We start from the raw sequence: 26873 nt of genomic DNA, 5'->3' as shown, positions 1-26873 counted from the left end.
TTTCTCTGCCCAATTGTGTAAATATATCATTTGCAAATCAGAATTCACTGAGTTTAATGATGTTCCTGTAGGGTCCACCTGGGCAGAAGGGTGAACAAGGGGTAACCGAGATCATTGACTACAATGGTAACATTCATCAAGCTCTACAGGTGAGTGTGACTACAGAAAAGTATCTAGCCCTGGCACATTTCCAAAAAGTTCTCCGTCCTCACCCCTACAGGGTAATATGGCCTTAAAAATCACTCAAAACAAGCAAGAAGTATGTGTCACCCAAAAAGCAGTGCAGGCAGGATTTCTGAGAGACCTCAGCACATGAATTGGTAGCCATTGAGCATTCTTCCCCTGCAGAAGGTCCCCAGCAAGGGGATTGAGAAGATCAGCAGTAGAGAGAGGCGCGGGGCGGGATCCAGACAAGAACGGATTGTTTGTTGCTTTGTGAGGGGATTGGTGAAGGAGAGGTCAAAGGTTGAAACTGTTGAGATACTTGGCTGGATTGGTGAAGATTGGTATCAATAAGAGTTCAGTAATTGGATCAGAGTATGGAGAAGAACTGTGGCTCAGTCAGACATCAGCAGCAATGCAGGAGCAAGCACCAAGATGGAGAGTTAGACAATTCCTATTTGGAAAACATTGGGCACTTTGGACTCCCTGCCAGCCAACCTGGTGATGTTGCGGGGCCACTTAGCTGAAGCAAGGTCTACCCCTGAAGCAGGTTTAGTGTCTGATGCCCGTGTCATTTGCATCCTGGGCACAGATGGAATTGTGTAAGTGCTTTAAAAGATGAGATGGAGTTGTAGACAGTTCTCAGAATATACCTCTGAAACACAAAGTATGCATTTAGCAGTTGTGTTTTGATAAATTTGATTTTGTTTTGCCCAAAACACATCATGCCAAATTTCAGAATATGTACTAACTTAGAGTATCAGACAGTACAACACAGTAACAATCCTTTGGCCACCAATGTTTGCACCAAACCCGATGCCAATTAAGCTTACTCTCTTCTGCCTGTTCATGATCATCCCTGCGTATTCATATCTATCAAACAGTCCCTTAAATGCATCAGTGGTGCCCACTCTCACCCCTCCCTCCAGCATGCTGTAGCAGTCAGCTTTCCCTCTCTGTGTAAAAAAAACTGCCTCGCACTTCTTTAATCTTTCGCCCTCTTGCCCTAAATGCATGTCCTTTAGAACGTGACGTCTCTACCCTAGGGGAAAAAAATCACACTCTCCACCTTATTTGTGCCTCTTATAATGTTCTATCATGTCACCCGCTTGGCCTCTGATGCTTCAAGGTTGAGTGTTCTGGGGAAGCCTAGTTCAGATTCTCTGTTCCAATGTTTAGTCTATAACTGTCAGGCTGAGGGATTTCAGTGCAGGGGAGATGAGTATGATTCCATCTTGGGCATTCAATGACAGCGCCTGCTAGATCAGGCAATGTGTGGTAAGTCCAGTTACACGGCTATAATAATATTAGTTAGAAATTAGATTATGGAGCCATGTGTTTTTGTGCTCAACTCAAGCAATGCTTAGGTAAAGACATTGTGGTTCCATTGTTTAAAAAGGTTTCTAAGAGTAAACCTAGCAATTATAGGCCTGCCAGTTTGACGTCAGTGTTGGGTAAGTTAATGGAAAGTGTTCTTAGAGAAGGTATATATAATTATCTGGATAAACAGGGTCTGATTAGGAACAGTCAACATGGATTTGTGCATGGAAGGTCATGTTTGACATATCTTATTGAATTTTTTGAAGAGATTACGAGGAAAGTTGACGAGGGTAAAACAGTGGATGTTGTCTATATGGACTTCAGTAAGGCCTTTGACAAGGTTCCGCATGGAAGGTTAGTTAGGAAGGTTCAATCATTAGGTATTAATATTGAAGTAGTAGATTCAACAGTGTCTGGATGGGAGATGCCAGAGTGTAGTGGTGGATAACTGTTTGTCAGGCTGGAGGCCGGTGACTAGTGGTGTGCCTCAGGGATCTGTACTGGGTCCAATGTTGTTTGTCATATACATTAATGATCTGGATGATGGGTTGGTAAATTGGATTAGCAAGTATGCAGATGATACTACGGTAGGTGGCATTGTGGATAATAAAGTAGGTTTTCAAAGTTTGCAGAGAGATTTAGGCCAGTGTGAAGAGTGGGCTGAACGATGGCAGATGGAGTTTAATGCTGATAAATGTGAGGTGCTACATTTTGGTAGAAATAATCCAAATAGGACATACATGGTAAATGGTAGGGCATTGAAAAATGCAGTAGAATAGAGCGATCTAGGAATAATGGTGCAAAGTTCCCTGAAGGTGGAATTTCATGTGGATAGGGTGGTGAAGAAAGCTTTTGGTATGTTGGCCTTTATAAATCAGAGCATTGAGTATAGGAGTTGGGATGTAATGTTAAAATTGTACAAGGCATTGGTAAGGCTGAATTTGGAGTATTGTGTACAGTTCTGGTCACTGAATTATAGGAAAGATGTCAACAAAATAGAGAGAGTACAGAGGAGATTTACTGGAATGTTACCTGGGTTTCAGCACCTGAGTTACAGGGAAAGATTGAACAAGTTAGGTCTTTATCCTTTAGAGCGTAGAAGGTTGAGGGGGGACTTGATAGAAGTATTTAAAATTATGAGGGGGACAGATAGAGTTGACATGGATAGACTTTTTCCATTGAGAGTAGGGGAGATTCAAACAAGAGGACATGTTGAGAGTTAGGGGGCAAAAGTTTAAGGGTAACATGAGGGGGAATTTCTTTCATCAGACTGTGGTAGCTGTGTGGAATGAGCTTCCAGAAGAAGTGATAGAGGCAGGTTCGGTATTGTCATTTAAAGCAAAATTGGATAGGTATATGGACAGGAAAGGAATGGAGGGTTATGGGCTGAGTGCGGGTCAGTGGGATTAGTAAACGTTCGGCACGGACTAGAAGGGCCAAGATGGCCCATTTCTGTGCTGTAATTGTTATATGGTTATATGGTTAAAGAAAACAGAATGAAATTTGGGGGCTTACAACATGTTTTGGGGTGTCTGATCTTTATTACAGATTTCACCCTGTGTCTACTGCATGATACACAGAGGAAATTGGCTATATCCTATGACATCCAAAGAACTTAGGGGTGTTATTTAGGGCTTTAGTTTCAGATTGGAGTGGTTTGCAATGTCCAGAAGCCACGTTCCCAAAGCAGACTTCCTAACTACCTGTGAAGCCTGCTTTTTGTGAGTACTTAGGGACCTCAGTGAGCTGGTCTCAGCCCAGCACTGGGGACGCAACTCGGGAAGGCTGCTTTAAGTTACAGCTGTACCAGTTTTCCAGAGGTCACCCCATGATGTCAATTCCAAGCTATTACTCCCAATCATCCATCTATTATTCCACTTCCCTTGAAGTAATCATTAATATCAACCCACCAATCAACTGATCAGACCCCTTCCATACCCACCCATCCCCAACCCCCAGTTGTCCTCTGATTTCTTCTGCAGCCACACAGTATTCAGCAAAGCTCATTCTCCTGGTCCCAGGGGTCATTCACTGTTGAAGCAGCAGGCCTGTGATTAAGTCGCACAACCCCACAACCAATCAAGATGCTACTGCCAGGCAAAGGGACTTCTGGGAATTTTCCATTCAACCACAATCTAAACAGTACTCCCTCCTGCATCAATATGACATTTTCACTCCCCACGTCAGCAGTCTTCATGAAGTCTTTGATGAGTTATTGGTTTTAACCCAATTGGCAGAAATTATAGGCTGTTTTATGCTGTTGGTCCACGTCTGTTACAAGCTGATGAATCAATGTGATTGCTCCCCTTCCAGAGGTGACTGATTGTCAAGTTAGTGTTTTACCAGTTTACACTGTCTCCTGCACAGAATGTCTTTCTACCTACACCACCTCCGCCTCTCACTCCCAGCTGGGGTAAATGATGGCCAAAGTTGCACATCACTCTGAACTCGTTCTGAAGCAGGCGCCACTCGCAACAGTGATGAGGGGTTGAATGTCAACCCTTCCATCTCATGGTGGATCTCAATTTATTTCTGGCACTTCTGTTTGTTTCTTTGCTCTCAGGCATTTGTTGACTTAAAAATTTCTTTTTTTCTCAATGTCTCTAAAGCGTTTATTAGATAAATTATCTTAAAGGCAAACTGAACTCAGAGCATAGATATTAGATTGGGATCATGAAATTGTGGTATTTAGCTTCTTTATTTGCGTCATTATATGGAGCAGATCTTCGGTATTGGTCTGTTTTACTCTCCGTATAATCACGTTTACTGAAGAATAGTTGTGTGTGATCATAGACTTTACTTTGTTTTCTGTTGACCTTGAATCCTAGTCATAGATATTGGCACCAAATATGATATTAAGGCAAATTAGTCCTTTATAGATTGCCTAGAATGTTGAAAGATTATCAAAGCCACATATTAAACAAACAAAATTTTGCAGTGAAGTTATTACAGGCATTTAAAGGCCTTACAATGTGTTTTCATGTGTAGGTACTGTGACAAGTTTAAAGCCCTCTGTTTATCTGTGTGTGCTACTCCATTATAATGAGAGTTTATCCCACAGTGTATAAATATAGTTTATCCTCAGTAACAATGTTCAATGGTAAAATTCAAGATTGAACAGAAAATTGTAATCAAAATACGAGGAAGTCTTCAGATGGTGAAAGTTCAAAGCAACGCACACAAAATGCTGGAGGAACTCAGCAGGCCAGGCAGCATCTATGGAAAAGAATAAACAGTCGATGTTTCAGGCCGAGACCCTTCATCGGGACTGAGAGGGAAGGGAGAAGATGCCAGAATCAGGTGGAGACAGGAGGAGGAGGATAGCTAGAAGGTGATAGGTGAAGCCAGGTAGGTGGGCAAGGTCAAGAACTGAAGAATATTTTGGGAGAGAGTAGTAGCCCGTTGGAGAAAGGAAAGGAGGAGGGAACCTAGGGGAAGTAATAGGCATGTGAGGAAGAAGTAAAAGGTCAGAGTGGGGTCAAAATGTAATGATGTCTTTCACCGTTCCAATCCATTGAGATTGTATTGTCAGGATAAAAGGTGATTACACTGACTTTCACTGGATGTACAGAAGAGTGGATTGTCCACCTGTTGCAGAAAATATACAACTTCTGTTTTCATTGACTTGAACTGAGTTAGACATTTCCTGTAATAGAGGCCATCGACTCACTACTCAGTGACAGAGAAAATACAACAATAATATCTTGGCAATAAGTTGCAGAATAAATCTGTAAACTCCTTTATGTGGCTGCTCTTACATTTCTTTTTCTTTAATTTTGGCGTTCAAACAGAGGATCACCACCTTAACTGTCACGGTAATTTGCTGGGCTCCTAACAGTTACTGCATGAGCTGTTGTGGCTGATTGCCTGACTTGCTGAAAGTTGGATTCACGGTAATGTTAATATGTTGTGCAGCAAAGAAGATACATAACCAGCCATTAATTTAAGCTTCTTATAGATAATATTAGTGGAGTGCTTTTTGCTCAAATTCTCATTAGCACTTTAATGACCTTTACCATAAACATTTTGAACCTGTATCCAACAAATCAGTTTTGTCCTGTTTTGCTTTCATTTTTGATTTAATAAAAGTAAGTTGCACGATCTTTACAAGGGTGGCAGTGTAAAAATATTCCAATTCTTTCTGTGCATAAGTAATTCTTTTGTTCCGCATCATCAGGGTCCACCAGGGCCTCAAGGATCTCCAGGAATGCCAGGACCAAAGGTAGGAATTTCCTTTGTACATTTCCATGATTGAGGGAGAGGCTTCTCAATAGAAACTGGGGACAGTCTTATTTTAGTGCTGTAATCTGAATCAATAGAGAAAAAAATGTTTCATCCTGACAATACAATTGATTTTAGCAGAAAGCAAATGTTTATTTAAACATGCCAGTGTGAGAATTGTACGGCAGAGGCATTGCCCACTATGTCTGTGCAGGTTGGTCAGGACATTGCTAATTCTCGAGAAGTTCCATTAAGATATTTGAAGGATTGAATGCACCTTGCACGGTGCCTCTATGATCAAGTGCCTCACTGTTTAAATGACTTTATATTCCAGATAAGTCCTATGATTTGAATATTTTGATATAAACGTTAAAAACAAAAAATAAAGAAAAATTCCGATGAACAGGAGATCAGCCAGCAAATGAAGGAGTAAGATATATTCAGAATCAGAAGGGAAGCGTAATTAAAACTGCCTTGTGGTCTATGGTATAATGAAACATGTCCTACTGAATGCAAACAAAGATTTTCACATTTTTGTAGCATTTCCATTTTTCATCAATAATGAAACATTCCAATAATTTGATTCCAATATTTTAAGGATCAATAAAGCTCACCCCAGGAGTTGCCATTGTTACAATACTGAGCCCAAAACCAGTGATACAATCATAAGGAATTATTCTGACTTGAAGCTGATAAAACATCGCCACCATAGTAGGAAGGTTTGAAAGTATTGTTTACGCGGAGGTGCCAATACTTAAGGAAGAAAAATAATTCATAGAACAATCAATTGTCTTTAATGGAAACAAATATATTCACTTTAGCAACCTACTCTGGTAAATAGGACTATGAACTCCCAATCTCCACTAGAGCACTGAGCCCACCACAACACAGTAGTGTTAGATTGGACTAGATTCAGTTTCTCAACATTAGCCTCTGCTGCCAACTCACACGTGGCACAAAATATATTTAGTAGCGGTTTGAGGGAATAAAAGTGTGAGTGGATTTTCCTCGACATAAGGACTAAATAGTGATTTACCAGAGTTTTGCATTCCTTTTACGTCGCAGGGAGACATGGGGAACCCTGGTTCACCTGGAGCCCCTGGAATACAGGTACTGTAATTATCTTCGGCTTAATAGTTTTTAAATATTTTTCAATATTTGTAATATGTCTCTTAAGAATGTAATGTTGTGCCTTCTCCCTATACTTGTGCTTATTTCCAGGGTCCCAAAGGCTCTAAAGGTGACATCGGTGCTCCAGGAGATAAAGGAAGCATGGGCTTTCCTGGATTATCCGTAAGTGCTCTCAATTCAGGCAATGATGTCCAGAAGGAATTTTACAAGTAGTTCACATACTTTCAGCTGGTAAGGAATTGTATTAGCACCCAGGTACTGCAGGTGGCAACTGCATTGTGTGAAGCTGAAGCCTTACTCTAGAACTGGAATCTCTATGTTCACAGAGCACCAATAATTGAATGACAGTAACAGAAGTCCTGAACAGGGATTTTTAGTTTAAAAAAAACACAGAAAACTTTTTTCTGTCATGAAAAACCTTACTTGATTTTGAGAAGTTATAGTCATCTTAATGTAACTGCTGATAATAGGATATCCTTCCCTTTCTCTCTATCCCTCTCCACACTATAAGCGGGACTCTGGAATGATCACAACTTTCTTAATCCAAGTGAGACATGATTTCCAGTGTCTGACCAGGTCACCCCTTTCTCCTTGCACCATCTTTGGGCTGAGAAATCTTACTGGTAAGGAAAAAGTACCCCTTCCCTCCTGACTTGCACAAACAGCCATTCATCTCTTGTCCATTTTCCTGTCTCGTAACTATGTCAGAAAATCAATAACATTGTTAAGTCTGTAAGTCGTAGCTCTGAATTACTTTCCAAGAGATGGAACAGATTTTCAGTAGCTACTTTGGATTATTTCATTTCTTGAGTTGTGGTGAGAATTCTGTTGGAAGCAATTAGATATTCAAAATGGATTACCCTTGAGCTGGGGAAAATAAAAACATCAAAGCATCTCAGACATTCCGGTATTGTTGAATTAACCACAGTGACTTGAGTGTAATAAGAATCTCCTGTAAGATTCCTGTGCTAAAACTAAGACACTGAGCCACAACTTTGCAGCAGTACTAGGATCTTTGAGCAAACCTGCGTGGACACAAGCCCTATGACCCAACCAGACCTTGCTGACCATGGTGCTCACCCAGTTAGTCTGAATTTCCTGCATTCGGCCGATTTCCCTCAAGCCTCACTCCTGAATGTACCTATGCAAGTGCCTCTTAACTGGTTCTATTGTATCTGCTTCAACCTCCGCCTCTGGCAGGTCATTCCATTTTACTCATTACTCTCTGTGTAAGAACAGTTGCCCCTCTGGTCCCCTTTCACTTGACCAGTCCTGCACCAGTTTGACTCCCCGAAATGCTTCATGTTGGGTCATCCACAAACTTACAGTTAAGTCTGGTGCATTGACATCTAACCCCATGGCACGCCAACAGTCTTTGGCCTCCATTCTGAGAAAAAACTGTCAAACATCACCCTCTGCTTCCTACCTCAGAGCCAGTTCTGAGCAAGTTTTTAATCTGCCTGACTGGCTCCCCCAGATTCCATGAGATTTGATCGTCCAGACCAGCTGACATTGCAGAGTCAAGACAAGGTCCAAGTAGACAAGATACAACAATAAAGCACGGGAGCAGGCCATTCAGCTCGCCATGTTGTGCCAGCGTAAGTAAACTAGTAATTAAACCCCTTGTAGCTTAGCTCCAGAAAGATGCTGGCACGTTCAGATGCAGCAGCCTCTCTGGGGCCAACCAAAAGTGGTTTCTTATGATCAGAAGACTCAGCTGGACATTAAGAACTTTAAGTACTGCAGGTCTACCCCATCAGCTAGTTACTCGATAGCGGAGGTACTGGACCTAGTGCGGACTGTGTCGCTGCCTGCTACAGAGAGGCATCGGAGTCGGTGCACAAAGACAGCATGCGGTCTAACAGAGAGTGATTGTTTTGGATGTTTCTCTTGTGATCACAAGATCCTATAGGACATGGTCCACACCAAGTCGGGTTCGCTGGTTTGACCAACGGTGGGGGGGAGGCTGTGTGGCCCTGGTTGTAGTGAGTTCTAGGCCTCGTGCCGCAGTGTCACCAGTGCAGCCGTCAGGAGAAGAGATGCTGAGATGGTGTGACACAGCATCCACGCTGGATTAGGACAGTCCCCTCCCACTGGTGTTGCTCTCCAGTGTTTGCTCGCTGAAAGACAAGCTGGATCACCTGTGTGCGTGCGTGTATTCTTCTGTGGACTACAGAAGGCTTATTCTTGCCGACAACATTCCTGTTCCATCAGTCTATGGGATATGTCACTTAGGGACTTGGGCTATATTATATATTTTGCGTGACTGTATGTTTACTGCTATTGTATATGTGCTATATGAGCCGTGTGCTGTGTGTGACCATTGGCACTGTGTTTTGAACCTTGGCCCTAGAGATTCGCTGTTTCATTTGGCTGTGTTCACGGGTATTTATGTATGGTTGACTGACAACTGAACATGAACAGCCATAGGGCAGCGGGGCGGGACGGCATCCCAGGGCGGGTCCTCAAACTGTGCAGAACAACTGGCTGGTGCATTTATGGACATTTTTAATCTCTCCCTCTCCCAGTGTGTAGTGCCCTGCTGTTTCAAATCGTCCATTATTGTCCCTGTACCTAAGAAAACCAAGGTAGCATGCCTGAACGACTGGCACCCTGCCACACTCACCTCAATAATAAGCAAATGCTTTGAGAGGCTGGTTAAAGACTATATCTGCAGCTTGATACCATCCACACTGGACCCTCTACAATTCGCCTGCTGACCCAATTGGTCTACTAATGATGCCAAAGCCACAGCACTACACACCGTTCTCACTCACCTGGAGAAGAGGGATATATACATTGGAATGCTGTTCCTAGACTACAGTTCAGCTTTCAACACCATAATCCTGTCCAGACTTGGCAGGAAGCTCAGAGACCTCGGCCTTGTGCAGCTGGATCCTATCAGATCGCCGACTGGTGGTAAGAATAGGCTCCCTCACCTCTGCCCCTCTGACCCCCAGGGTTGTGTCCTGAGTCCCCTCCTCTGCTCCTTTGATACCCACAACTGTACGGCCACACTCAGCTCCAATCTGCTGATCAAATTTGCAGGTGACACAACATTGAACAGCCTTATTTCTAGCAGTGATGAGACAGCCTACAGAGGAGAGTTTGACACCCTGACACAGTGGCGCCAGGATAACAACCTCTCCCTAGAGAACAAAAGAGCTGATTGTGGATTACAGGAGGAATGGAGACAGGCTTGGCCTGATCGACATCAATGGGTCTGCAGTTGAGAGGGTGAGTAGTTTCAAGTTCCTCGGTGTACACATCACCAAAGATCTCACCTGGACTGTACACACCAGCTTTGTGGTAAGAAAAGCACAACAGCATCTCTTCCACCTCAGGTGACTGAAGAGGTTCGGCATTGAGTCCCCAAATACTCAACTCCTATCGGGGGACCAGTGAGAGCCTCCTGACTGGCTGTATCATCGCCTGGTACGGGAACTGCACCAACCTTGATCGCTGGGCACTGCAGACAGTGGTATGGACAGCCCAGCACATCTGTGGATGTGAACTTCCCTCCGCTGAGGGTATTTCCGCAGGTGCAGAAAGAAGGCCTGGAAGATCATTGAGGCCACCAGTCACCTCAACCATAAACTATTTCAGCTGCTTCCAGCTGGCAAACGGTACGGCAGCATTAAAGCCAGGACCAACAGACTGCGGGACAGCTTCTTTCTACAAGCCATTAGACTTTTAAATTCACATGTCTGTACGTTGCAACTGAGTCATAACAAACATTTTTACTCCCTCATGTTGTGGGATAGTTGTAAGATTTAAGTAAATTCAATTCAAATAAACTAAACTAATCCCTTCTGCCTTCACAATGACTATATTCCACCATCTTTGCCTGCTCGTGTAACTGTCTAAGAGCCTCTGTGCTGGCAGTGCATTCCAAACACTATTTCTGTATAACAAAACATCTTGTCCCACACACCTCCTTTGAACTTATCCCCTCTCACTTTAAAGGGATGACCTGGCAAAAAATATACCAGCTATTCTCCCTACCTATGCCTGTCACAATTTTATTAACTTCTATCATGTTCCTCATCAGCCTCTACTGCTCCAGAAAACAGCCCAGTTTTGTCCAAGCTCTCTTTGTGTCACATGCAGCATCCCGCTAAACCACTTCTTCACACCCTTCCTATAATGGAGCAACCAGAATTAAATGCAATACTCCAGGTGCAGCCTAAACAGAATTTCATAAGGCTGCCACATTACCAAAAAATAGTTTGATTGACTGTGAAGTTCTGATTGTAGTACAATGCTGCCATATTTCAGTGCTTTTGAGCTGAGGAGAGTGATGTTATTATCATTTCGCTTCTTTGTTGGTTCAATCAAATTGTTCCTTAGTTACTCAATTTTTGGAAACAACGCCAAATTTATAGTTTCTTACCAGAGCTAATTAAACCCTAACCCATGATTCATTCCAGTGAATCCACTCTGAAACTCATTCCATTCCATTCTAAGCTAGAGGATTTGTGTATAACCAATGTAATATGTTTCTAACTTTAATATTCTGACATTCCTTTAATAAAATCCAATTATAATAACAAAGTCAAGGAATATTCCATAATTAAACCAAACACTGTTCAGCCTTGATCATACAGTCAAGCTCCATTCAGAACTCTCTGTGAACTAACAATCCTGTGTAATACTGAGCAACTGTTTAATTGTTGAAGATTCTGTCCTTTCAAGGAGAAACTCCAAAATCTGGTCACTCCACCTCCTTTCAGTGCTTCAAGTGAACATTAAAGATTTTGTGTACAACCCTCAAAAATGAAACATTTTCTAGCAACAAAGTACATTTGATTGTTGAATATGGAGTGTACCACTGATCACATTAATTCCATGTGGGTTAACTCTCTGTTTGGTCTTCACTGTACTTTTTGTCCACGCAGGGTATCAATGGAGAAAAGGGAGAAAAAGGTGAGAAAGGAGATCACGGGATGGCTGGTCCAAAAGGCTCTTCAGTAAGTTCTCTGAAATTAGGCATCCTAATCATTAAAGCATGTTGCAAATCAGCGGATTGGGGATCCACTGCATATTGTCAGGCAGGACACCAAGAGACACCAAGAAAGATGGAATTCTGTTTACAACTTAATAGTTATTTGGTATTATTACTTTTACCCTTTCCACATATATCTTGACATAGAAAGGAAAAACAGGATCCTTAGATAATTGGGTAATTAAAGTAAGCACATGAAGAAAATTGGTACAGCGGTCAGTAAAGTCAATTTAATGTGAGTTTTTTTTGTCTGCATTGGTTCTGCTTTCCAGTGTGAGGTTGGTGTAGATCATCTCTAAGCAATATGAAGTGATAGTCTGCAGTTTAATAATTAAAATTACTTTAGGCTGTGGCCTTAACTAAGAGAAAGAAGTTTTTGAAGAACTTTACGATGATAGGCAGGTACAAATGCTACCATTGCACAATCGGCAAAGGTAATACATTATAACACTCTACCTCTTCAGTTCAGTCCTTATCTTTAATATCAATTCCTAATGTTAGCAGAATACAGTTCCAGTTTGTAAATCTGCCTCAGTCTTTCTGACTCATGCCATATTATCACTCAGGTAAGTTACTATTTTTTAAAGGAGTCGTTCTTTGGACTTCATGCTCTTTGATTAAATCAGCTCCTTTTGATAAAGATTATCAAAGACTGATAGTATATAGATAGGTGACAGACTCTACTAATTTACAATTTGTATTGAAAACTATTCTAATTGTTCTTGTGGCATATAAATTAGGCCATACTTTTGTTTTTCAGTTGATCTTATCTAAATTGAGTAGTTACCAGTCTGCATTCCAAAAGATGGGAGGACTAAAGTCCAGAATACTCAATGAAGAACATTGAAGAGCTTTGGAGCAATGTTATTATTACATAGCCAGGTCATGGGTGGTCTCCAGATCAAAAGGCCACAAAGTCTACCTCAGAATCTTCCGAGATTATGGAACCAAGAGAATGACTGTGCAGATCTTAAATTTGTACCCTGTTCAGTTTTATACAATAAAACTATAGTAAATCAAGGTCTTTGTAAAGAAAAAACAATCTGTGAAAAAATACATTAAAATATGTTTGTTTTGATTTTTAAAGAACAACCCTCAACAGAAGTCAGTAGACATAGTGTTAAATATTAAAGCTAAGTCTCAGGATTCAGTGCCTTGTTGACTTTGGCAGAAACATGACAACTTAAATCCAAACTCCAAGGTAAATTTGCTGAAATCTGACCAGCAAATTGACTTGGACATAAAATAAGGCTTGGTTGGGTTTCATGCTTCAATTAAGTTGAAGGCAACACTTAATGAAGAGCAACCAATTTTAATGTGAACAATTTAGGATAACTGAATCTGCCAACTACTATTTATGTTGGCAATTGATTTAGAATTGCTAAACTATGAGATTTTTAACTTGAGGAAAGATTCAATGATTGCTTTCAGCTGCATATATAAAATCCTCAGGATATCATTTGGCAATAAAAGTTGACTGAAGTGAATATTCCCATAGGTGAATTCAAATGTTACAGGACTTACTGAGGTTACTTAAGGAAGAGGTGAGAGTACCTCTTTTATTAAATTTCCCCTTTTTATGAATATTTAAAACTTAGGTTCCACATTTACAGTTGCTACTTTCATTATATTATTCCCAAATGTCTCTAAGCATAATTGCTCTAATTTCCTCAGGCAAAGTTGTAGATGAACTCCGAAGAAACCAGAAAGACTTTTGTGTTTCTACTTTAAAGTCCAGTCATTTTTCGGTGACAATTTTCCCTACCAAACTTTGATTCTAATTTACCTGAGACCAAACTGTATTCATCCTTTTTTCCCATGGACTATCCTTACTTTGGAATGGTTAGTACTCCTTTCCATTGTAACTCTCAACCTTATTCCAGAGAACAAACAAACCCCAATGGACAGAAGGCATTTTAAAAAAAAACAAAATAGTAGCTATTCAGAGGCAATAAGAATGAGACACAAAGGTGGTAAGATTAGGCAAGCTTAGTTAACGAAGGAAATTGAGGGTTTGAGCAGGAAAAAGAAGGAAGTGTATCAGGTTTTGGAAATTCTTTATTAGTTGAGTCCTTTGAGATTTATAGACAGGTGTCAGGGTGGAGATACGTCTCTACCAAAGGAGGTGTAAGGTGCTCCTTCCCTCTGCTGGTCTTCAGGACCCCCTTGGTTAAGGTGTAGCACCTGCTTAGCCCCCTTCCACCAATCAGGGTCACGTGGAGCCATGGGAACAGGTGGTGGGTGGTCGTATTAGCAAATGGTGCATATCACAAGTCCTGGTGATGTGACCACGGATGCCAGGCAGACAATGTCTGAAGAGTATTGATAATAGCTGGAGTCACCCGTCTTGTAAAGACACTGCCCAGAAGAAGGCAATGGCAAACCACTTCTGTAGAAATATTTGCCAAGAACAATCATGGTCACAGAAGGACTATGATCACCTAATTTATATGATATATCATGTAATGATGAGGTTTATAGAGGATGTAGAAAAGATCTTCAGAGGGCACAAAAGGGACATGAATGGTCCTGGCCATCAGAATTAAAGAGAATTTCAAAATCTTTTCTCAATATATCAGAAACAAGTGTGTAGTTAGCGAAAGAGTAGGTCCTCCAGAGACCAAAAGGGAAATCTTTGCATGGAGCCGGGGAATACGTGTGCTGCTCAAATGACACTTGGTGTCAATACTCACCCGGAAGAAGGATGGGGGATTCTGGGAAATGTATGCTCCCAGTCTAGAACATGTATGCCTCAGGAAAGAGGAGGGGCTAGAGTTATTGGTGCACAGTAAGGTGTACAGATCCCCAAAGCCAAATGAAATCTACCTTAAGATGTTATGGAAAGCAAAGAAGGAGATAGTTAGGGTTCTGACAGATCAGAAGTAGTAATATACACAACAGGGCATAATTCAAAAATGGATGCCGGAACAGAGAGCTCTGTTAGTGTTCCATAGACATAGTTTGGACAGCTTACAGGCATTTGAGATCCTGGTCTTTATAGAAAGACAAGAGAAAGAAATTTGGGATGAATTGTTCATACATTTCTGGTCCTGACACCATTGGTGTATTGTTACCTCTAGTTTATGTTGCTTCTTCTCAATCATCGTACCGAAATGGAACACTTCCCATACCCAGCTTTAAATTATTGTCCGGCACAGATCCGTACCTGTCTGACTTCACAGTTTCTATCACCGTCCTATTTACAATTCATTTCACCCCAAGCTTGGCTTCTCTGAAACCACTGCATTCAATAGTTTATGTCAACGCTGCACAGTCTGTTCAGAAGGCTGCAATCATTGATCTGCAGGGCGGGAAGCACATCTTTCCTGTCACTTCTGTGTCCCCAGCTCATATTGATGACTAGATATCAGCTGTAGAAACTCCCTTCTGCAGGGCAGGAAGCACATCTTTCCTGTCACTTCTGTGTCCCCAGCTCATATTGATGACTAGATATCAGCTGTAGAAACTCCCTTCTGCAGGGCAGGAAGCACATCTTTCTTGTCACTTCTGTGTCCCCAGCTCATATTGATGACTAGATATCAGCTGTAGAAACTCCCTTCTACTTTTGAAATGCCCCCATTCACACCGCCCCCTTAGTGACATCCTTCAAGCCTAAGCCTTGTATTTATTGTGACAAATATTTGCCTTTGTTCCAACATGTCCTTTATCAATGTAATCAATTGTCATATGAGTTCCCTCCCAAGATCACTGAACCTAACCTTTTCTCGTCCTCTTTCAAAAGTATTCTCTTCAGACACTTTTTAACGCATCTTTAGTTCCCTTGTGCATGTCCCTTTAAGTTGTCAGTAAGGCATGTTGGGACATATTGTTGAGCAAGAAGAACTATATAAATGGAATTTTTTAAATCAGAAAAAGGTGGACATGCTCAGTGGGTAACTAGGGAGAGAGAAGTAGTTGACATTTAAGGTCAATCAGCTTTCACCAGATGAAAGTTCTGACACAGGTCACTGGCCTGAAACGTTAACAGTTTTCCCCACCACAGTTGCTGCCTGACTTGCTGAGTATCTCCAGCATTTTCTGGTTTTATTTTCAGATTTCCAGTAACTGCAGTTTTATTTTTTTTCTTTTCAATGACCGGTAAATGGAAGTTGTGTTTTATTATATTGTTCCTAAATTATAACAAAACCTACATTGCCTAAGTTGCAGTCAGCCGTGCGAGATCTGCGTTCTCACTGACATGCTGGCCCATTATCTGTTTGTGCAGATCGTAGGACCCCCAGGAGCCACTGGTTCACAAGGCCCACCAGGTCCAATGGTAAGTCAGAGTTACTCTTCCGAGAGCATCATGGTCCGTTCCTGGGGATGCCTTTAAAAACTGCATGTCGTCTCAGAGCTGGGAGCTTTGCCTCAGAGTGAGAATCAGGTCTATTATCACTGACATATGTCGTGAAATTTGTGGCAACAGTACAAATCAAAACAGTAATTACAAAAATTACAAAACAGTAATAGGATATATATGTATGTATGTGTGTGTATATAGATAGATATAGATCTATATAAAATAAGTAATGCAAATAGAAAGCAAGAATAGTGAGGAAGTTCATGAGTTTATTGTCAATTTCAGAAATCTGATAGCAGTGGGGAAGAAATAGTTCCTAAAGCATTGAGTGTGTGTCTTCAGGTTCCTGTGAGATGAGGGCATGTCCTGGGTGACGGGGGTCCTTGATGATGGATGCCGCTTTTTGAGACATTGACTTTTAAGGATGTCTTCAATGGTGGGGAGGTGAATGCCAGCGATGGAGCTGACTGAGATTACAACCCTCTGAGGCTTTTACTGGGCAGTCCTCTTCGATTAAATAGGATCTTACTATTACCACATCAATGTTTGTAAAGGTTGCAAAACATTCCCGGATTTTGTCATGCACATCTTTTCTTTCAAATTGTCTGTTTTCCAGAGTATAATTGCAAAGAAAATGCACAAGGCTGCATTATATTGAAACCTGACAGGATAGTAATAGCCTACCTATTTTAGCATCTGTCAGACTAATGTATTCAATCTTCACCCCTGACCTGGTCAAAGGTTCAGAACTGTGAGTTCAGGAGAGGGGGCAGGGTTTTACAATGAGAAAGGTGATAGAGGTCTTGAAAAATGTAAAGTTGGATGAATCCCTGGGGCTTGGCCTGGTGTACCTATTATGGAAAGCAAGGGGGAGATTGTGGAACTCTGGCAGAGATTTTTGTGTCTTTATTAGCCACAAGTGAGGTCAAAGAAGACTGGAGGATGGCTGTGACTTTATTTCAGAAGGGTAGAGGAGGGTTGTTTTTCCAGGTTGGGTGCTGTGCTGCAGGGACTGGGATTGGTTCTGGAGCTCCTGTTGTTTGTTGTTTACCTTAATAATCTGGATGAGAATGTAAGGTATGAGTGGACAATGAAAGTAGAGAAGGTAGAGGGCTAAGCTTTTCATCAAGCAGGGAGGTAGTAAGAGAATGACAGATGGAATCCAACTTAGACAAGTACGAAGTTTTACATTTTGTGGAGTTAAACCATGGCAAGACATACAGTGGATCAGGCATAGGTTGCATTCTGAGATACTATAAAATTGAATGGACTTAAGTTTTATTGAAAGTTGTGGGTTAGAATACGTTGAAAGCATGGTGTCTGGCCTTTAAGTTTAAAGTAGATAAGAGAAATAAAAACTGAAATTCAACAATTCTGTTAGGGAGTAATCTCAGAATTCAAAGTTCAAAATAAATTTATTATCAGAGTCATATATGGCACCATATACTACCCTGAGATTTGTTTTCTTGCTGGCATTCACCATAAATACAAAGAAAAACAACAGAATCAATGAAAAGGCAACACGAGTGAATCTGCAGATGCTGGAAATAAATAAAAACACAAAATGCTGGCAGAACTCAGCAGGCCAGACAGCATCTATGGGAGGAGGTAGTGATGACGTTTCGGGCCAAAACCCTTCATCAGGAGTGAAGTAACATGGGATGGTCGAGGTGGGATAAGAAGTGGGGGGAGGGATGAAGTAGAGAGCTGGGAAGTGATAGGCTGCAGGGAAGTGGGCTAGGAGGAAGGTGGAAAATTATGAGAAATAAAAGAGAAAGAAAGGTAGTTTGGTGGGAGATTTTAGTGAGGGGGGGGAAGAGAAAGAGAACCAGACTAAAATTATAGATAGGGAGGGGGTGAGCAGGGGCAGGGGTATCAACGGAGGTCTGTGAGTTGAATCAATGAAAAACTGTACACAGCAAAGATGGACAAACAACCCTTGTGCAAAAGACTTCATATTCTGAAGAAACGAAAAAGAAGAAAAAAAACAAAATAATGATAAATAAATGATGAGTATTGCAAATGTAGAATCCTTAAGGTGAATCGCTAAGTTGTGGAATCAACTCAGTGTTAAGGTGATTGAAGTTAGCCACTCTGGTTCATAAGAGTGTGATAGTTGTAGGGTAATGACTGTTCCTGAACCTTGAGGTGCGAGACCTAGGCCTCCTTTACTACTTCCTGATGGCAGCAATGAGGAGAGAGCATGGTCTGGATGGTGGGTGCCTTTGATAGTGGATGCTGCTTTCCTAGATCTCACAACTTATTTGTGAATTCGTAGTGTTTGTAATCCTGTGTGTACAAAATATTTTTGTATGGACTTTAACACAGACATTTCCACAGAATACAATGAGGAATGTGATCTATTTTGCTGCTTCTCAGAGCAGTACGTGCCTATGTCTAGTTCTGAGAGATTTTTAACAGTTTGTGTTTTCTATATAGGAGACTTATCTAACTCAGGTTAATTAGATAGAACAAAAGGGCAGCTCAAAAGCACACTTAATTGTGGAAGGTTTTGAATGCAAGCTGTAGGGCAAGAATTAAATGCAGTTCAACCATGGGTAAATGATGAATTAATGACTATTTTCTATAGGAATGTAGTGCCAAGAGCACACAACAAGGTTTAAAAATAATTTACAATGGAAGTAGTGCAGATAGTATGGAAGAAACTGAAAAATATAGGTATTGATGTAGAAAAAGAGACTGAAAGTCACCCTCAGGAATAACGATGGTATCTCTGTGATGTGTAATCCAGGAATTTAAGGGAAGGACCTCTTATTTCTGTGATGTAACTCACATTGATTTCAGTAAAAGAGGTCTGGTATTTTGGGTTGTCTACCGCTGATATTAAATTAGGCGATATTCCCAACTGCGAAGAATTATTGCGGAAATGAACGGAAGGATATAATCAGATTTGTGAAGTGGTTAGGTGGGAAATCCAGCCGATTACAGGACAGTGAAAAGTAACACCTCTTGAAAGTGAAAGCTCCAGACCCTTAATGAAATGGGAAAACATCATCTTCTGATGGTACAGACGCTTGATCTGGTGTAGAGCAGTTAGCAGTCAGGAGACACACATCAGGCCTCCTAGAGGGATTGAAGAGCCATGGAAGCATAGAAAACTACAGCAGAGGAACAGGCCCTATGACCCATCTAGTCCATGCTGACCCATTCAAATTGCCTACACCTAATAACCTTCACCAGGTCCAGTGACCTCCATACCCCTCCCATCCATGCACCTACCCAAACTTTTCTTAAATGTTGAAATCAAAATTGTTACCACACATACTGGCAGCTCTTTCCACACTCTAACAACTCTTTGAGTGAAGAAGTTTCCCCTCATGTTCTCCTTAAAGTTTCACCTTTCAATCTTAACCCATGACCTCTGGTTGCAGCCCCACCCAACCTCAGTAGAAAAAGCTTGCTTCCATTTACCCTGTCTATACACCTCATGATTTTGTATACCTCTATCAAATCTCCTCTCAATTCTCCATGTTTGATCTTTAACTCAGATCCTCCAATCCTAGCAACATTCATGTAAATTTTCTCTGCACTCTGTCAATCTTATTTACATCTTTCCTGTCAGTAGGTGACCAAAACTGCTCACGATACTCCAAAATTGTGTCTCACCAATGTCTAATACAACTCCAGCCAACATCCAAATTCCTGTACTCAATATCTTGATCTAAGAAGGCCAACGTGGCAAAAGCTCTCTTTGTGGCCCCATTTACCTGTGACGCCACTTTCCATAAATTATGAACCTGTATTCCCAGACACTATATTCTGTAATTTATTGTAATTTTATTGTAATTGTTTTTGTACTGTGCTGCTGCCAGAGAACAACAGATTTTGATATTGATATTGGTTTATTATTGTCACTTGCACCAAGATGCAGTGAATATCTTGTCTTGCATACTGTTTATACAGATTAGAATAAGGTAAAGCAATAGCAATGCAGAATAAAATGTAAACACTACCAAAAAACGTGCAGGTAGACAGTGAAGTGGAAGATCATAGCGAGGTAGATTGTAAGGCCAAGAGTCTTATATGAGAAGTCCATTCAGGAATCTGATAAGAGTGGGATAGAAGCTGCTCTTGCGCGGGCACGATATGCTTTCAGGCTTTCGCATCTTCTGCCAAATGGGAGGAGTGAGGATGTCTGGGGTGGGTATGGTGGTTTCTTTGCAAGAAGAGGATGCATATTTCATAAGTCCTTGCTAATAAATCTGAATCTGATTGCTACTTGGTGGGAGAAAAGAAAGAAAGAAATGGATGGCTCATGGAAAATATGTTTTTAGAAATGAGATGAACTTGGCTTTCTGGGAGTCTAACTCACAGGGCACGTGTGTAGGAGATTTGGATTGTACTTCAGATAGGTTGCTCAAAAGGGCATGTGCTGACAGAGGAAGATAGTTATTAACTATTCTAATGCACTACTTCATGAAGCATGAAGCTGTTTGCAGGTGCAACCAGCAAGGTGCTAGACCCAGACAAGAATCCTTTTCTCATGTACATAGTTAAGAGACAATTGGATACATATTTGAATAAAAATAAAAAGAAGTAAAGAACAGTTATGGTACTGAAGGAGGTAGCAATCAGTGTTGGGAAGGCCTGAAAGTTCTGGGTTTCTTGGCCTTCATTACCTTAGTACATGAAAGTTATTGTTCGAATTCACGGTGAGATATTTACTCATTTCTGTCCATCATCATTCTGTTCCCACAGGGACCACATGGTCTTCCAGGACCCAAGGTAGGTCAGCAACAAAGTCTAAGGAGATCTAGTAAACTGACAAATAATGTCTTAAATCTGTCTCCATGCTCTTTGTTAAAATTAGCCATGCATGCTATGTGTCACTTATTTGACTAATTAATGTTGATTTAATGTTATAGCGTCTTTAAACCTGTAAGTTCTGGCTGCAGAGCAAGTGCTTCCTTACCCACTTTACTAAATTTTATAAGAACCTTGCTAAGACTGACCTGAGATATTATGCAAGGTCAAGGTTAGGGTTCTAATTTTAATAGGTCAGCTGTCATCAGAGCTTTTGTTGCTTTTGGAGGGCTTGTGCACCAAGGCCAACACAGTTCACTCATGTAATGTAGAGATACAGATTTCTGTGAGGCTCAGCAGACCCTAAACTTCATGAAATCATGTCAGAGCCAGGCAAAATTTGCATCCTGTGAATACCTAGAATCTTATCAATACAATTGGCCTACATGGTGGGATAAAAGATTAACTACACTCTCCTGACATCCAGAGCTGTAGTTCAGGCAGTTAATCACAGCCTACTTATATCTGAGAACAAAACAATAATGATCCTTCAACGTAATCAAACAGTGTTTATTCAGCTTTATTGTGGTTCCCCGAATAGCTGTCAATGTGAGATATAAAACAATCCTCAGCCCTGTATAACAGGCATCATCGTCATCAAATGAAGCAAGATCATGTGGATCTGAATCAAGTGTTGTTTAGGGTCACTTGCGTCATGTTAATACAGGGAGCGCTCTGCGATATGTCATCCATAAGCCTTCTCTGCGCTCACTCCCTGGCGTCACTGAGTGCAAATTCGGAAATAGAAATGTGTTTCGTCACAATTTTCAGTTCTTCCAGTACATTGCCCCTTCAAAACAAAAGGCCTTCCAAATTACATTATTGCCAGAGCTGATGAACTTATGGGTTTAAAGGGATCACCACACAAAAGGTATTACTAAAGATTTCTGTGCATCTGTCAGTGTGTTATTTCACCAGGATCAGCACACAGAACAGCCTTGTGGAAAAATGATGTCCTTTGTAAATGGTAGAACAACCAAACTGTTCTGATGGATTTTGCCTGATTTTATATTAACACTTTGTTAGCCAGGATTCTTTCTGCAGTAATACACAAGTGTGCAGATCTCCTCTTAGTTCCTGTAGATTCTGGGTCTGAGTCTATAATCAACCTGATCATTGTGTTATAAATCCCTTTAAGGTGCTTCCTTAATATATTTCTAAACCAATCAAGTTTCGGCAATTATGTAAAGAGATTTAACAGAATAAATAAAAAGAAGCCCTGGCCAGAAGCTTGATAACCGGAAAACATGATCCTAAAATTGTGGGCAAAAGAATCAGAAGGAGGTGAGTTAGTTTTTAATGCAGTAAATTATGGTGAGTTAGAAACAATGCCCGAAAACATTCAATAATAGATCCGAGGAATTGGACTAATGATGGATATAGTTAATTCAATTGGGACCATGCAAACTTCTCTCTCAAAATGCTCAACAGTCACAATGGACCAAATGGACTTTCTGTGCCATTCCATAGCTGGGATCCTGATTAAGACCGTTGCTTTTACCCCATGCCTGGTCCACTATACACAAAGCAAGATAATTGTGGTATTATGAAGAACTAGATCAACTCTGCCTTGGAAAATGCTCCTCAGTAAAGTTTGAGAAAATTGTTGTACAGGTCCCATAGGCAGCCGATGTTACAGCCTGATATGGTTATACTCCAAGGGCTTAATCTATCAGCCAGTCTCCTAGACTCTTCCGTTATTGTTTCATTGTCTATCCCATCTCTGCAGGCAGATCCATGATCTGCAACAGTGTTGTAGTATACCAACCAAAGACACTTCAAACTTGATTCAAGAACTTATCAATTCAGCAGTTTTATTTAAGCAAACAAGCATTCATTGATTGTGGGTCTCCCCTTTCTCCCCACCCCCTTCTCGGCTAAACTGGCATCCAGTTTCATTCACACCCATGTTGAATACTTCTGCAATGCTGACGTTTGGCAATATCAAGCCCCAAGGAATGCTCAGTTGGCTGAGTTGTGGTTAGAACTGTTGCCAGTTGGTTCTGGGCCCTATGCTAAAGGAACCAACACTGAGAAATATCTAACTTGGTCTTATGCCTACCCACTCATATCTGACCAAATTGGCAGGAGTGCTGTCATTATGAAGAAGGACAATCTCCAATGTGTCATATGTCAATATATCAGACATAACATTCCAAAATAGCTCCCTGAGTGACACAGTGAATGGTCAGACACAGAATGCCGTGAAATCCATAATCTCAAGGCTTAAGTCCTCTATCAGTCTCAGGCGGGTAAGCCTCATTCACTGTAAGTGTAGAAGGTGATATCAAACTTTGTTCCAAGCACAACTTCGAATGAGAAATCAAGCTACTGAAGTTGCAATGCAGAGGTGCCAAAGGGCAAAGCGCAAAAGGCAGCAGGCGATTGGCCAGGCCAAATTACTTATAGCCAATCATTCACAGCCAATTGATCAATGGCTTTCCTTCTACCATAAAGTTACAAGTGGGGCTTTTGCATACTATCCTTTTCTCAGAGCAGCAATGTCACAAACATCCCTAAAACAACATAATGTTTTTACAACTGAAGCTTTCCTTTTAAGTTCTCTTCAGTGCAATAGGGATCAGTGATGGTTTTAATGTGAGGCTTTCCTGTCTCTGTGTGTATTAAGTTTGCTAATAGCTTTTCTAATACAGAAAAATGAAAAATCTCAAATGAATGCACAAAATTTTAATTTCCTATATTGTCAACAGCAAACTCTATATTTCGGCAGCTGATTTTAAAGGATTAGGGGAAAATAGCAGCACATATTCTACAAACTGACAGAAAACATCTGTTGAGGAACCAGAAGCATGGACATCTCAGTCAAGAAGGAGTATAATGTAGTCTTGAACTGGATGAAATCCTGCACACTGTCAGGTGCAATCAATGTTAAACAAGTCTACACTGAGAGATGTACTGTATAATCCTCTTGCAGATCCTTTCCTTCCCTGCTTAGTCTAATAGAAAAGAAAGAAATTTTAAATAGCTTCCAATAGTGAATGTCTATTAGTAATGCTACTGTGATACAGAGGGACTGCAAGAAGCTTTGATCACTATGGAGGGAATAATACTTTGATGGATGCACAGGTATTTTCAGTAGCTTTTTGAGATTAATTTAAATGCATTTCTGTCCCAGCTTCAAAGTAGCAAAAAAAAGGTGGACTTTACTTTTACGTTTAGGGTGAACCAGGGTTGAATGGTGTTAAAGGAGGGAAGGGTGAACCAGGTCAAAAAGGTGACAGAGGACCCCTTGGTCTCCCAGTAAGTAGATGACGTTTAATACAGCTTACATCATAAGAGTGCCAGCATCTCTGGCTTACTCTGAGTAACACTGGAGAACAGATGCACAGTGCTGGAGCAGAAACAAATCACTAACTCATTGTCACCCAGTTACATTGTGCGCTGTCTTATTAGATGCATTAACTGTTTTAATTACAAATTAGTCATTTTTACAAATCACTCCTGCAGTATGTAAATGATAATTCTAAAAGATTAACAGTCATTGCTGAGTGTATGTACATTACGTCCCGTCTTGTGATGTCTTGTTTAAGTTTATCTTTTATTAGTTCACTTCCTTCACTTAAAACTCTTCAGAAGCACTTCGGGGACATCTCACAAGTTGTAATTTTAACTTGTCCTGAGAAAATCTTTTGCCAATCTTCATGGAAAGACCGAAGTAAATACATAGCAGCAATCCCCTTTTATACTCATAGTAAACAGTTTCACTCCATTAGTATTAACAATCATCTAGGTGACAAGCAGGAATTGGTTCAGTTCTTCGTATACAGATGGAAGACAATTGTAAGCAGTCTTTGCCAGTGTAATCATTCTCACTTAAACCCATTGCCAGGATCTCAGCCCCCATCGGTGGTCCCGCACGATAGGAAGGGTGCATTGCGATGCAGAGGCACAGCAGTTAAGGAGCAACAAGACAGATTTTGTGCTGGGTTTCAATAGGTGGAACCAAAGTGTGTGATAGCTAGCTAGGATGGCTAAGATGGGTCTGTGATCATGGGCCCTCCTCACAATGTGTTTGGCCATGTGGTGGTGCAGAACCTGCAGTTTTAATACAAAAATGCTGATCTGAGCACAGGTAGGACAACTGAATGTGCAAGTCCTTGCAAGTAAGGCTGCCTGCACCTGGAGTGACCCGAATGTGGGGTAGTGACATCAATACCAACTGTTTTACATTCAAATGACCTTGCAACTGCCACAGAAATAATGTCAGAACTTTACCCAACTTTTCCCTGATATTTTCTGTAAGTCCCCAGATTCATCCATCCTTTGCCCCTGGCTTGAGCACAGGAAGGGCAACTGAAAGGGGGTTCTGACCAAAGGCAGCAGGAGTCTTAGCCACCTCAACTCCATCACTGGACCCAAGTTACCTATGTATGCAAATCTGTACAGCCTCCCTCTTCCCTCACATCCAAAGAGAGCCTTGGTCTCAGAATGGATGAGCACTGAGTCAGCCAAACACCAATAATTCTGCCTGATGGAATATTTAGTATATCATCACAGTTTATACTTCTAAATACTTCACAACATCCTATGTCCCAGCACCATCCACACCCCTAGAAGTCCATCCGGTGCTGTTCAAACCTTTGATACAATTAATAACCCCCTTTGTTTTCCACAGGGATCACTCTCTCCATAATTCCCTTGTGCATTTGTCCCTACCCGCTGATCTCCCTCCCAGCACTTAACCCTGCAAGTGGCTCAACAGTCACCTCCTCCTTCACCTCCATTCAGAGTTCCAAACAGGTGAGGTGACACTGGGGTTGTCTGTTGTGCCCGGTGCTCCTGAGAGGCCTCCTCTACAGTGGTGAGACCCGTCATAAATTGGGGGGCTGCTTCATCGAGCACCTCCACAACATCTGTCACAAGTGATAATTCTGATTCCCATTCCCATTCCGATATTTCGATCTATGGCCTTCCCTCATGCCAAGATGAGCCCACCCTCAGGGTGGAGGAGCAACAGCTTATATTCCGTCTGGGTACCCGCCAAACTAATGGTATGGATAATGATTTCTCCTTCCGGTAAACAATTCCACCCCGCCTTCCCCTCTCTGACCTTTCACTTCTTCTCACTGCTGTCACTTCCCCTGGGTCCCCTCCTCCTTCCCTTTCTGCCACTGTCCCCTCTCCTCTGCCACATCACTTACCAGCCCAGGTCCTTATATTAACCAGACCTTGCTGTTTGAGGACCTAAACTGTTTCATTCTCTGAGCAGCTATGAATATAAACAGAGCAACTACCAGTGATAAGTCAAGTCGTCACTTTTATTGTCATTTCGACCATAACTGCTGGTACAGTACATAGTAAAAATGAGACAACGTTTTTCAGGACCATGGTGGTACATGACACAGTACAAAAACTAGGCTGAACTACTTAAAAAAAAAACAATGCAGAGAAAGCTACACTAGACTACAGACCTACACTGGGCTGCATAAAGTGCACAAAACAGTACTGGCATTACAATAAATAATAAACAGGATAATAAATAAGTAGGGCAAGGTGTCAGTCCAGGCTTCGGGTATTGAGGAGTCTGATGGCTTGGAGGAAGAAACTGTTACATAGTCTGGTCATGAGAGTCCGAATGCTTTGGAGCCTTTTCCCAGATGGCGGGAGGGAGAAGAGATTGTCTGAGGGGTGCCAACTTCTATGTCTGCTGAAATACTTGTCCTAGAAGTATAGCTATGGAGTTCCATTACAGCCAGGTGTGAGTGATGTCTTCAAGACAGCATTTGATCAAGTGAGCTTTCATAAAATTGAAAACAATGGAATTAAGAAGGATTTTTTCCATTGGCAGGAGTCATACCTCACATCGGGGTAGGATTAGTATAAGTGGGTTCTTGATGGTCAGTGCATATCTGGTGTTTCTGCACTGTTTCACTCTATACTTTTGGGGTA

General features: G+C 41.3%; 1 protein-coding gene across 1 annotated transcript in view; it reads left to right on the top strand.

Annotated features, from left to right (window-relative positions):
• The window catches only part of LOC132405084 (collagen alpha-1(XXV) chain-like), a 148736-nt gene that overhangs the window by 98957 nt on the left and 22906 nt on the right, over nucleotides 1-26873 (top strand). The window contains exons 19-25 of the mRNA XM_059989817.1: nucleotides 72-149; nucleotides 5660-5704; nucleotides 6769-6813; nucleotides 6925-6996; nucleotides 11733-11804; nucleotides 16065-16115; nucleotides 20859-20885. Of these exons, the coding sequence (XP_059845800.1) occupies nucleotides 72-149; nucleotides 5660-5704; nucleotides 6769-6813; nucleotides 6925-6996; nucleotides 11733-11804; nucleotides 16065-16115; nucleotides 20859-20885 (390 nt within the window). The remainder of the gene's footprint in view (nucleotides 1-71; nucleotides 150-5659; nucleotides 5705-6768; nucleotides 6814-6924; nucleotides 6997-11732; nucleotides 11805-16064; nucleotides 16116-20858; nucleotides 20886-26873) is intronic.

This window comes from Hypanus sabinus, chromosome 14 (assembly GCF_030144855.1).
Source record: "Hypanus sabinus isolate sHypSab1 chromosome 14, sHypSab1.hap1, whole genome shotgun sequence".
Taxonomy (NCBI): Eukaryota; Metazoa; Chordata; class Chondrichthyes; order Myliobatiformes; family Dasyatidae; genus Hypanus; species Hypanus sabinus.
Note: the sequence above shows the minus strand (reverse complement) of the source record. Positions and strands in the feature narration are given on the sequence as shown.